The sequence below is a fragment of the Canis aureus genome, chromosome 15, assembly GCF_053574225.1.
Source record: "Canis aureus isolate CA01 chromosome 15, VMU_Caureus_v.1.0, whole genome shotgun sequence".
NCBI classification, from domain to species: Eukaryota; Metazoa; Chordata; class Mammalia; order Carnivora; family Canidae; genus Canis; species Canis aureus.
In genome coordinates this window covers 41,162,080-41,175,041 of record NC_135625.1, presented here as the reverse complement: position 1 = coordinate 41,175,041, position 12,962 = coordinate 41,162,080, and the positions used below count along the sequence as shown (strand labels likewise).

At 33.8% G+C, this 12,962-nt stretch overlaps 2 protein-coding genes across 30 annotated transcripts in view; one reads left to right on the top strand and one right to left on the bottom strand.

Annotated features, from left to right (window-relative positions):
- The window catches only part of LOC144284576 (disintegrin and metalloproteinase domain-containing protein 18-like), a 184,365-nt gene that overhangs the window by 39,307 nt on the left and 132,096 nt on the right, over positions 1-12,962 (top strand). For 17 of the 19 annotated variants that reach the window (XR_013353000.1, XR_013353005.1, XR_013352999.1 and 14 more), the window contains 3 exons: positions 7,783-7,854; positions 8,046-8,212; positions 9,158-9,239. The exons of 1 other annotated variant lie outside the window; for it this stretch is intronic. Coding sequence is in view for 12 of the 18 variants with exons in the window: in XM_077849266.1 (XP_077705392.1) it covers positions 7,783-7,854; positions 8,046-8,212; positions 9,158-9,239 (321 nt within the window). In the remaining 6 variants the exon portion in view is untranslated. The remainder of the gene's footprint in view (positions 1-7,782; positions 7,855-8,045; positions 8,213-9,157; positions 9,240-12,962) is intronic. One more of the 19 variants, XM_077849269.1, reaches the window with a different exon arrangement.
- LOC144284582 (uncharacterized) overlaps positions 1-12,962 on the bottom strand; it is a 283,713-nt gene that overhangs the window by 152,655 nt on the left and 118,096 nt on the right. For 2 of the 11 annotated variants that reach the window (XR_013353017.1, XR_013353012.1), the window contains exons 6-7: positions 10,820-10,997; positions 10,002-10,714 (exon numbers count right to left, since the gene is read on the bottom strand). The exons of the other annotated variants lie outside the window; for them this stretch is intronic. The gene's annotated coding sequence lies outside the window, so the exon portion shown is untranslated. Of the gene's footprint in view, positions 1-10,001; positions 10,715-10,819; positions 10,998-12,962 lie in introns of those variants that run through there. 11 annotated transcript variants of the gene reach the window in all.

The following is a 12,962-nucleotide window of genomic DNA, read 5'->3' as shown; positions in this document are numbered from 1 at the left end:
TACTTTAACATTTCAGTTTTTCTTGATAGTTTATGGAAAATGCCATTGATATGTATGAATTCATCTTGTATTCTGTGATCATGCCTAATTTAATTGCTAACTCTTATGAATCTGTTTTAGATTACTTTGTATATTCTATGTATACAATTTTACCTGTGAATAATGATACTTTTAATTTCTCTTTTTTATTTTTTATTTTATTTTATTTTATTTTTTATTTTCTCTTCTAACTTTTGTATTTTTTTACTTCTTTACTTGTATTTCCTTTTTTTTGCTTTATTGTCTTATGTTGGCTCTCTAATACATATGAATGTATTGTTTATATTCCTAACTTCCTCCCTACCTTAGAGAGTAGTAGCTATTTTGTATCCTACTTAATCATCATATTTTACAAATCATGAATTTTAAAATTTAATATTCTATTTAGGAATTTGGAGTTTAGGAAATAAATATGCAAAATTCTTTCTTTATAATGTTTTGTTTCATTGTATTAAGCTTATGCAGTCCTCATAAAATGAATTGCTATGTTTTGCTGAAGAGTTTATACATTATGAGTATTATCTCTTCCATGCAAATTTGGAAGAATTCACATCTGAAGCCATATAGATATTAAGTTTTCTGAAAGGATATTTGTAAGTACTGATTTAAATTGCTTTGACATATGTAAAGCAGTTCAGATTGCTTTATTTTTGTCTCACTTTTTGTAAGTTAGGTTTTCAAAGAATTTTTTCATATAATTTAAGTTTTCAAATTATTGAAATACAATAATTCAAAATACCTTCTTTTTATCTTTAAAAAATTGGTAAAGTTGTGATATCACCATTTCTATTGTTCACCATTGTTATCAGTAGCTTTTTTTGCTCTTTAGTTTTATAATGAAATCATCAAAGATGCAAAGTAACATTCTTATAAAACTCTTTACTATTCTATAGATTTTGTTTGAATTTTGACAGTTTCTCCACAAATGTTGTTTTTCTTGTCTAACCTTCAATCCAGGATACTACCCTCCATTGGGTGGGTCTCTATTCTCCCCTAGTATCTAATAGTATTATGATCTTTTTTTGTGTGTTTCCTGTACCTTGGAACCTTTCCTGTATTTCCTGATACCTTTCTTGTATTAGAGAATACTTTCCAGTTACCTTGCTGAATGTACCTCAATCTGATTTTACCCCATACTTTCTCAATATTACATTGAGACTATATTTTTGATTAAAATGCCAAAAATTTGATGTTTTCTTGTTAAGTTGTTGTTAAGATAATGCTGGTTTCATAAGATGAATTAGCATGTTTTTACCTTTTTTTTATATCCTGGAAGATTTTTTTTCAATATCCTGGAAGATATTGTGTATGAATGTTTTAATTTCTTCTCTAAATGTCTGTAAGAATTCACTCTTCTGGTCGTCTCAGCCTGGTGATTCATTTTTTGGAAAGTTTTATTCCATTTTGATGGTGATATGATTATATATTTTCAAATTTATGTTGTTTTTGGTAAACAGTATTTTTATATCTATCAACATTAAAAAAATTACTGCAGAGTTAAGAACAAACTGCCCAACTAGAGGGATAAAAGAGGTCACATTATGGAAGGTAGGAAATGTGAAGACATGATTTGAAGGAGAAAAAAATCTTGAATGCTACAGAGGGGAGGGAGCACTAATCACAGAGAGAAGAGTTAGGGGGAGAAATCAGTGTGCAGGGGATTGCAAAGAAAAACATTTCCCTAAAACCATTGACTGAGAAAATTAGAGGGGCTGATTGTTGCCAGTATTTATAAGCAGTAGATCTCAAAGTCTGAAGTTTTGTTCATGCCATTGCTGGGATGGAGATTGGCAGGCATAACAGTGCTCCTGTGTAGTAGGAGGGCAAAAGCCCAGGAGCTGACAGTGTGGTCTGAGGATCCTCTGAGTTGTGCTAGGAGAGACAGTTCCTCTTCTTGAAGTGCCTTTGGGAGAGGTGACACTTCTTCCCACAGGACAAAAAAAACTGGCACCACTGACTGCTCTGTTCATTAGCATAGGCACAGAGACACCTGTTGAGGGCAGCTAACCTGTACACTGGCTTTTTGCTGCACTTTACCATAAACCTCAAGCCCCTGCACATTCATTTAACTGCCCATCTGGGACAAACCAGCCACAGTATGGGAAGACCCTCTCCCATAGAGGATTGATGTGGGTCTGCACTGCATTATTTCCCTAAAATTTGAAGTTTTGAAACCCAGCCGACATGCCTGAGATAAAAGACAGGAGTGCTGTGCAACTAGGTGGGTAGATGGCTTGGACAAAGGATGAAGGGAGGGATCTGAGGGATCCCTGGGACTCATACGGGGAGATTGTTTACTCTTCTGGGAAGGTTTCCAGAATAATGACAGGTGTAAACTCTCCTCTCTGGGGTAAGAGAGCAGGCTGATGCCATTTTTACTTCCAGCCCATCAGCACGGATGGACATGAGTGACCAGCATACTGCCCACAGTACAGGCTTGAGCTGCTTACAGTAAACCCTGCCCCTCTGATCTCTGCAGTGCTTTTTATAGGGGACGTGTACCTAAGAGCTGGAGCAGAAGCAGGCCCCTCCCCCAGAAAACCAACATAACCTCCTCTCATGTACCTAGCCTACTGACCATAGATTGCTGCAAAACTTTAGTTCTAGTGGAAATTCAGTCTAGCCTCTTTTAACAAGCAGATCAAAACACGCCTAGTTAAAACTCACCACAAACTAGACAAGGTCTAAACACTCCCACTGTAGGCAACGTCAAACTCTACAGAGGATTGACTTGAGGGGAAGACCAGCCAAAACACAACAGCAGAGTGCACCAGAAACACTTCCTAAAATGCCAGGCCTTGGGCAATATATGACATTTTCTTCATATAGCCATTACTCTCAGGAGCAGGAAACATAGCAGGCTTTCCTAACACAGAGACCAAGGCTAAATGCCAAAATGGATGAATTCATCCCGAAAGAAAAAGTTATGACCAGGGATATAATTGAAACAGCTATAAGTAATATGTCTGAACTGGTATTTAAAACAGCAATTATAAGGATATAAGCTGGGCTTGAGAAAATCATAGAATACAATAGAGTCCCTTAAAGCAGAGATAAAAGACCTAAAAACTCGTCAGACAAAAATAAAAAATACTATAACCCTGATGCAAAATCAACGAATGTAATGACCACAAAAATGGAAAAATCAGAGAAATTAAGTGATATAGAAGATAAAATTATGGGAAAATAATGAAGATGAAAAGAGAGAAAGAAAAATATTGGATCATAAATGTAGATTTAGGAATCTCAGTGAATCCGTAAAGCATAATAACATTCATATCATAGGTGTCCTGGAAGAAGAGAGGGAAAGAGAGCAAAATGTTTTTTGAGCAAATTCTAACTGAAAACTTCTGTCATCTAGGAAGGAAACAAACATCCAAATCTAGGATGCACAGAGAACTCCCATCAAAATCAACAAAAGCCAGCCAACACCAAGACAAATTGTAGTAAAATTTACAAAATACAGGGTTAAAGAAAACATACTGAGAGGAGCAAAAGAAAATAATCTTTAAATTACAAGGAAAGACAAATCAGGTTAGCAGCAGATTTAATCAACAGAATCTTGGCAAGCCAGAAAAGAGTGGCATGATATATTCAATGTGATGAATGGGAAAAATATGCAGCCAGGGGTACTCTATCCAGTTAAACTTTCACTCAGAACAGAAGAAGAGATCAAGAGTTTCCCAGAGCAAGAAAAAAAGAAGTTTCTCAGACAACCAAAAATTAAAGAAGTTTGTGACCACTAAATAGGCTCTGAAAGAAATAATAAAGGAGACTTTTTGAGTGGGAAAATAAGACCAAAAGCAATAAAGACTAGAAAGGAACAGAGAAAATCTTGAGAAACAACTTAAAAGTAATAAAATGTCACTAAATTCATACATATCAATAATCACTCTGGATGTAAATGTCCAATAAAATGACTTAAAACGTCAGAATGAATTAAAAAAATCTATTTGCTGCCTGTAAGCGACTCATTTTAAATCTAAAGACATCTACAGACTGAGAGACCTGCTAAGGGATGGAGAACCATTTATCATGCTAAAAGACATCAAAAGAAAGCCAGAGTATACATTCTTTTTTTTTTTAAGGTTTTATTTATTTATTCGTGATATACATGAGAGAGAGAGAGAGAGAGAGAGAGAGGCAGAGACACAGGCAGAGGGAGAAGCAGGCTCCATGCTAGGAGCCTGACGCGGGACTCGATCTGGGGACTCAGGGATCGTGCCCTGGGCCAAAGGCAGGCGCCAAACCGCTGAGCCACCCAGGGATTCCCGTATCCATTCTTTTATCACACAAAATAGATTTAAATCAAATCCAGTAGCAAAAGATGAAAGATGAAGAAAAGCACTATATCATGCTAAAGGGCTCTAACCAAAAAAGAACAGTTAACAACTGTAAATATTTATGCCAACTTGGGAGCACCCAAATATATAAATCAATTAGTAACAAACATAAAGAAAGTCATCGATAATACTACAATAATAATTGGGAACTTTAACACCTTTCAGACAAATCATCCAAGTAGAAAATCAACAAGAAAACAATGTTTTGAATAACACACTGAACTAGATGGACTTAACAGATATATTCAGAACATTTCATCCTAAAACACCAGAGTACACATTCTTCTCAAGGGCACGTGGAACATTCTCCAGAATAGATCACATATGGATCACAAATCAGGTTTCAACCAGTACAAAAAGACTGAGATCATACCATGCATATTTTCAGACCACAGCGCTATGAAACTTGAAGTCAATCACAAGAAAAAAAATGGGAAAGACCACAAATACATAGAGGCTAAAGAACATCCCCCTAGAGAATGAATGGGTTAACCACGAAATTAAAGAAGAAATAAAGGAATACATGGAAGCAAATGAAAACGAAAATATGACAGTCCAAAACTTTTGGTATGCAGCAAAAACAGTAAAAAAGGAAAGTATATAGCAATACAGAGCTTCTACAAAAAGTAAGAACAGTCTCAAATATACAATTAATTTTACAGAGGAGCTATAAAATTTCATGCTTAGAGGAGCATGAAAAAGAAAGTCAGTAGAAGGGAAATAATAAAGATTAGGGCAGAAATCAATGATATACAAAACAAACAAAAAAACAAAACAGATCAGTGAATCTAGGAGCTTATTCTTTGGAAGAATTAATAAAGTTCATAAGCCCCTAGCCAGACTTATCAAAAAGGAAAGATAAAGGACCCAAATTAATAAAATCATGAATGAAACAGGAAAGATCATAACCAACACCGCAGAAATACAATCCTAAGAGAATATTTTGAAAAAATTTGCCAACAATTTGCAAACTTTAGATGAAATAGATATATTCCTATAAATATATAAAATACCAAAATTGAAACAGGAAGAAAGAGAAAATTTAAACAGACCTATAACCCTCAAAGAAATTAATCAGTAATAAAAAAATCTCCAACATACAAAATTCCAGGGCCATATGGTTTCCCCCCAAAATTACACAAAACATTTAAAGAAGAGTTAATATCTATTATTTTCAAACTGTTCAAAAAAAGATAGAAATGGGAGTAAAAATTTCCAAACTCATCCTACAAAGCTGCATTACTTGATTCCAAAGACCCCACTAAAAAGGAGAATTATAGGCCAATATCCCTAATGAACATGGATGCAAAAATTCTCAACAAGATATCAGCAAGTTGAGTTCAATAGTACATTAAAAGAATTATTCACCATTATCAAGTGGGATTTACTCCTCTGCTGTTCAGTATTCAATCACTTTAATGCACTACATTAATAAAATAAAGGATAAGAACCATCTGATCCTCTCACTAGATGAAGAAAAAACACATGACAAAGTACAGTATCCATTCTGGTAAATACACTCAACAAAGTAGGGGTGGAGAGAATATACTTTGACATCATTAGAGCCACGTGTTAAAGACTCACAGTAATATTATCCTCAATGAGGAAGGAAAAAGTGAGAGATTTTCCTCTGTGGACAGGAATAAAAACAGAGATGTCTACTGTCACCATTTTTTTTTTAACATAGTGCTGGACATCTTTGCCTCAGCAACCAGAAAAATAAAAGGCATCCAAATTATCAAAGAAGAAGTCAGACTTCACTGTTTGCTGATGACATGATACTCTTTGTAGAAAATCTAAAAGACTCCATCAAAAAATTGCTGGAACTGATAAGAATTCGGTAAAGTCACAAGCTACAAAATTAACATACAGAAATCTGTTGCATTTCTATACACCAATGACACAGCAGAAAGAGAAATCAAGGAATTAATCCCATTTACAATTGCACCAAAGATCTTCAGATAGCTAGGAATAAATCTAACCAAAGGCGTAAAAGATCTGTACTCTGAACACTTTTGAAAGAACTTGAAGAGGACACAAAGAAATGGGAAAACATTCCATGTTCATGGATTGGAAGAACAAACATTGTTAAAATTTCTATACTACCCAAAGCTATCTATACATTTAATGCAATCACTATTAAAATACTACCAGCATTTTTCACAGAGCCTGATCAAACAATCCTAAAATCTGTATGGAATCACAAAACAAAACAAAACAAAACAAAACAAAACAAAACACCGCGAATAGTCAAAGCAGTCTTCGAAAAGAAAAGCAGAGCTGGAGGCATCACAATTCTAGACTTGTGAATTCTAGACTAGAATTATTTCCTACTAATTAAGCATCGTTATGTCTTCCTTATATGTTGAGAATTCTTACCTTGTGAAATAAACCTTTGGAGCTAGTGATATCTTCCAAAGTGTCATGGCATTTGGTATATGAAATTATACTTCTACTCTGATGATCTTGAGTATTCTCAGATTGTCATAAAATTTTTTTCTATTTGTGTGTTTTACAGGAATATATTTCATATATAAACACCTGTCTAATGCAGTGTTTTTTCTATTATAAGGAAATATTTTGACTAGAATATTTTTAACTTCAAATTCATCCAATGGAAATATATAATTAATTTTCCATTACTTTTATTATCAACAATTTTAACAAGTAATCCATTTCAATAATTATCATAATTTTGAGTACAGAAGCTACACATATTTCTAAGATTTGGTAGCATTCCAATATTTCAATAGCAGAAGTATTAAGCATTTTCCAAAATATGACTCCAAAGAGCACCTGTTAATTAAGTTCCCTAATAAATAAGAATTCATGCCCTTTCAAGAATTTAGTAGTTTAAAGCACAACATATTTCTTTTTTCCTTGCCTTTACATAATTTCATCTTGTTCTTTATCAGCATTTTTTAATCCTTTATGCCACATAATTTTAATTTTTTAATAATTGTTATTTCTGGTTTTTGTTCTGTAGAAATATTTGAGCATTTGATTTTTAAATATTTATTGATTTGATTTTTTAAAAAAATCAACCATGTGATAGGAGGTTTTGTGATTCTTTTGTGATGATTCCCTCTGTGTCAAGCTGAATAAATCCCATACTACTAAGGAGGAATTTGTTATTTTAGGACCTCTTGATGATTTCAATTGTTTTTGTTTGAGAGTATCTTGAAAATATTAACAATTGAGAATATATTTTTAAAACCTATGGTTTTTTTGTTTGTTTTCTTTTATATCAGAAATGTTATCATCTTTATGTTAGCTTATTTTGTATTGTTTGACAACTCCTATGGTTTACCTGCCTGGCTTGAGCAAGAGCTATTCGCCATAAAAAAAAATTGCTATCACTCACATTTTTAAAATAATCACTTAAAAAATTGTTTTTCAGTATGATTATATGGGATCAGAAATGATGGCTGTAACACAGAAAATTATCCAGATTATTGGCCTTGTCAACACTGTAAGTTTTAATTTTACATTTATAATTTTATGAAAAATCACTGAAGCTGATGTCTAATCCATAATGATAAAGTAATGACTTAAAAATCTTCAATTTTTAATATCCAAAATAACAAACTGAACTTACTCTTTATTTTTATGTAGTCTTGATGTAATGTTATTTGAACAAGTATGCCATAAATCTTATTTTAGATGTTTACTCAGTTCAAATTGACTGTGATGCTGTCCTCCTTGGAATTGTGGTCAGATAAAAACAAAATTTCTACCAACGGGGATGCTGATGATTTATTACAAAGATTTTTCATATGGAAACGGGACTATCTTATCCTACGGCCCCATGACATAGCATTCTTACTTATGTAAGCACAATGTTCTACATTTAAAAAGAGATATACATAAATAATTTCATTAATTTGATAACTTAATGCATTTATTTATTGTATTCTTCAACTTTCTGTAGATCCCTCTGAAAACATTAAATAAACATAGTTATTGCCATGGATGCAATAGTGTAGTTGAAAATATAATAAAATAAAAACAACATAAATAAATTATATAAAATATATTTTGGAATATAATTCATGTAAAAAGACTTGCCTTTCATAAAATTTTGTTTACTATACCACAGAATACATAGAAGCTCTAGCTTCTTAATAATGTAAAAATTGGCACTATTCATTTAATATTGCCTATAAAATGTTAATACATTTCGTGTCTACTCTTTGAGTAAAAAGAATATTTTTGGTAATAACATAAGAAAGTGCTTACATTCAGGATAAGCAAGACTTCTCACTCCACAAATTAAAAACCAAGTGGTTTTTGTTTTAAATTTTAGTAACCAAAAGAGTGCATTCAGTACAAAGGAAACTGAGGAGAATTCAAAATAGTAAAATTTTATCAAGTCTAGAAGTTAGATGGGAAGAGAAAATTGGATTTAAAGTGAATTGTAGGGACTCCTGAATGCCTAGTTGCTGTGCCCAACTCAGTTTCAGCTCAGGTCATGATCATAGATAGTGTTGTAAGATGGAGTACTCTGTGAGGAGTTTGCTTGAGATTCTTTTCCTTTCCCTATGCCCTTCCCTACTCTCTCTCAAATAAATAAATAAATCTTTAATTAAAAGATTAAAGTTTAATTAAAAACTAAAATGAATTATAGTTTTCAATGATTTGAGCAGATATTACCCAGATCAGAAATTGGTTTGAAAAATCATTTTAAATTTAATGGGAGATTTAATTTAATAAATAAGCTAGTAAATTGTTCTGAATAAGTATGGTAATAAAAAGGCTATACTATAATGATGTAGTTACAGAAAACATCCTACATATTTTGGAGCAACATTTCCTGGCACGATATGCAATAATAGCTACGAAGTGGATATTGCTATGGTATGTAATTTCTTTCTTTCTTTACTATCTTCTAAACTTTATATTGTGTTTATATTATTTTATATAGCTAAATAGTATATAATAAAAGTAGTAACTTGGCACTTTCTCTATATGTGTATTTATTATTTTGTTGAGACAAAATTATTTTAATCTCAGAAAGTTTAATTATAAGTTATAACAAAGCAAAAATGCAATATACATTAATACACTCCTTCACCAAGTAGGCAAAATGACTACTAACATTTATATCAGATTTTTTAAGGATGTAAAACAATAAAGTAAAGTTAAAGCCTCTACTTGTCTACTCTAAATTCCAGAAATAGCAAAAATCATGAATTTGTGCTTCATTTTTGTGTACTTTATTCTATTGTTACAAATGTACGTATTCATTAACTATATATCATTTTTCTGCATTGCTCTTATTTAATGCATCATTTCAGAACTATTTTGAACAATTTTTTAGAATGTATACATGTTGAATCATATATCTCCATTTTTTCTTTTAAAGTTTTTATGTTATCAAGTAATACACATTAACTTATAAACACAAATGGTTTCATAGGACTAACACTGAAAAACTAAGTCAGGCCCTTGAATAAACTACACCCCCTAAATTATTTTTCTCCATTTCTAAAACTTTCCCCCCTGGCTTATACTTTCATTTTCATTTCCTTGTAGAGAAAAGTTTTATTGGAGCACATCATATATAGAGAACACTGCAAAAATCATAAATATATAGAATTAATTTTTACTAAGTCAATGCATAGACATGAATACCACAGAGATCAAAAAATAGGATATTTCAACACTTCAGAAGACCTCTCCTTCCACTTACTGCTCATACCAAAGAAAACCAATTTCCTGACATGTATCACCATTAGTTAGTTTGGCCTCTTTTTGAGCTTAATGTAAATGAAATAATATAATGTGTATTCTTGTGTCTGCCACGTATTTGCTCAAAATTATGTATGTGAAAATTATGCATGTTTGTATGTGTAGGAATAGTTTAATCATTTCTTACTCTATATTTCTAAATAATATTCCCATAAAATTTTTTGAGTCAGACTTTAGAGAGAAACACAACACCTCCAGTGAAGACTGGACTCCCAGTTGAGATCCAAAACTCCAAGTTTTAAAGGGCCTGGTAAGCGGCTAGCCCACTCCCTCCCCTGAAGTAGAGTCTACTGGTGTGCCCCATACTGTCCTGTTCCAGAAAAGCAGTCACACAGTGAGTGAACAGAGGCTAGAGTGTATTGTAATGCTCAGTGAAAAGCTGGAACCAAGTTAATCAGCCATCTGCTACTCAGTCCCCTTCTCATTCCCAGAAAAGTAGTCACACAGAGGCTTGAATCTCTTGTGGCAGACAGCAAAAAGCAGCAGCCAAGTTATCAGCAGTCTGTGGATGCCTCTGCTCTCTGCTTAGTTCTGCTGCAGAGTCCACCTGCCTTCCAGCAACTTCAAGCTGTATTACAAAGCTGTAATCAACAAGACAGTATGACACAGGCACAATTACAGGCACATAAACAATGGAACAGAATAGAGAACCCAGAAATGGACCCTTAGTTCTATGGTCAACTAACCTTCAACAAAGCAGAAAAGAATATCCAATGACAAAAAGACGATCTCTTCAACAAATTGTGTTGGGAAAATTGGGCATCCACATACAGAATGAAACTGGATCACTTTTTTACACCATACACAAAAATAAACTCAAAATGGATGAAGGATCTAAATGTGAGAAAGCAATCCATCGAAATCCTAGAAGAGAACACAGGCATCAACCTCTTTGACTTTGGGCACAGTAACTTCTTGCTAGACATATCTCCAAAAGCAAGGGAATCAAGAGCAAAAAAAAAAATATTAGGACTTCATTAAGATAAGAAGCTTTTGAACAGCAAAGCAAACAATTGACAAAACTAAAAGGCAACCTATGAATGGGAGAAGATCTTTGCAAATATCTTATCAGATAAAGGGCTACTATCTCAAATCTATAAGGAACTTATCAAACCCAACACCCAAAACCCAAAAATCCAGACAAGAAATAGACAGAAGAAGTGAACAGACATTTCTCCAAAGACAATATACAAATGGCCAACAGCCATATGAAAAAAAAAAAAAAAGCTCAACATCACTCATCATCACAGAAAAACAAATCAAAACCACAATGAGATACCACGTCACACCCTGTCACCAATGGAAACTCAGGAAACAACAGATGTCGATAAGGATATGGAGAAAGAAAATCGTCTTACGCTGTTGGTGGGAATGCAAACTTACTTGTGCAGCCACTCTGAAAAATAATTGGCAGTTCCTCAAAAAGTTAAAAACAGAACTACTGGGGTGCCTGGGTGGCTCAGCGGTTGAGCATCTGCTTTCGGCCCAGGGCGTGATCCTGGGGACCTGGGATCAAGTCCCACGTCGGGCTCCCTGCATGGAGCCTGCTTCTCCCTCTGCCTGTGCCTCTGCCTCTCTCTCTGTGTCTCTCATGAATAAATAAATAAGATCTTAAAAACAAAACAGAACTACTCTATGACCCAGCAATTGCACTTCTAAGTATTTATCCAAAGGCTACAAACATAGTGATTTGAAGGGCCTATGCCCCACCCCCCCTATTGTTTATAGCAGCAATAGCCACAATTGCCAAAATATACAAAGAGCTCAGATTTCATCTCAGATGAATGGATAAAGATGTAATATACATATATTACTTAGCCATCAAAATAATGAAATCTTGCCATTTGAAATGACATGGATGTAACAAGAAGATATAATGCTAAGTGAAATATGTCAGAGAAAGAAATATACGATTTCACTCATGTGAAATTTAAGAAATAAAACTTAAACATGAGGAAAGTAAGGAAAAATAAGTATCATATGATTTCACTTATGGAATTTAAGAAATAAAACTTAAACATGGGGAAAGTAAGGAAAAATAAAGTAAGATAAAAACAGAGAGGGAGGCAAACCATAAGAGACTCCTAAGTATAGGAAACAAGCTTGAGGATTGCTGGAGGGGAGGTGTGTTAGGGGTTGGGGTAACTAGGTGATGGGCGTTAGGAGAGCACTTGATGTAACGAGCACTGAGTGCTATATGCAACTGATGAATCACTAAATTATAGCCTCAAAACTAATAATACAGTATATGTTAACTAAATTAAATTTATTTTTTTAAATTTTTTTCAAGGGAAGTTATCTTTATTTTTTTATAATAAATTTATTTTTTATTGGTATTGGTATTCAACTTACCAACATACAGAATAACACCCAGTGCTCATCCCAACAAGTGCCCCCCTCAGTGCCCGTCACCCATTCACCCCCACCCCCCACCCTCCTCCTCCCCTTCCACCACCCCTAGTTTGTTTCCCAGAGTTAGGAGCCTTTATGTTCTGTCTCCCTTTTTGATATTTCCCACACATTTCTTCTCCCTTCCCTTATATTTCCTTTCACTATTATTTATATTCCCCAAATGAATGAGAACATATAATGTTTGTCCTTCTCCGATTGACTTACTTCACTCAGCATAATACCCTCCAGTTCCATCCACGTCGAAGCAAATGGTGGGTATTTGTCGTTTCTAATGGCTGAGTAACATTCCGTTGTATACATAAACCACATCTTCTTTATCCATTCATCTTTCGATGGACACCGAGGCTCCTTCCACAGTTTGGCTATTGTGGACATTGCTGCTATAAACATCGGGGTGCAGGTGTCCCGGCGTTTAAC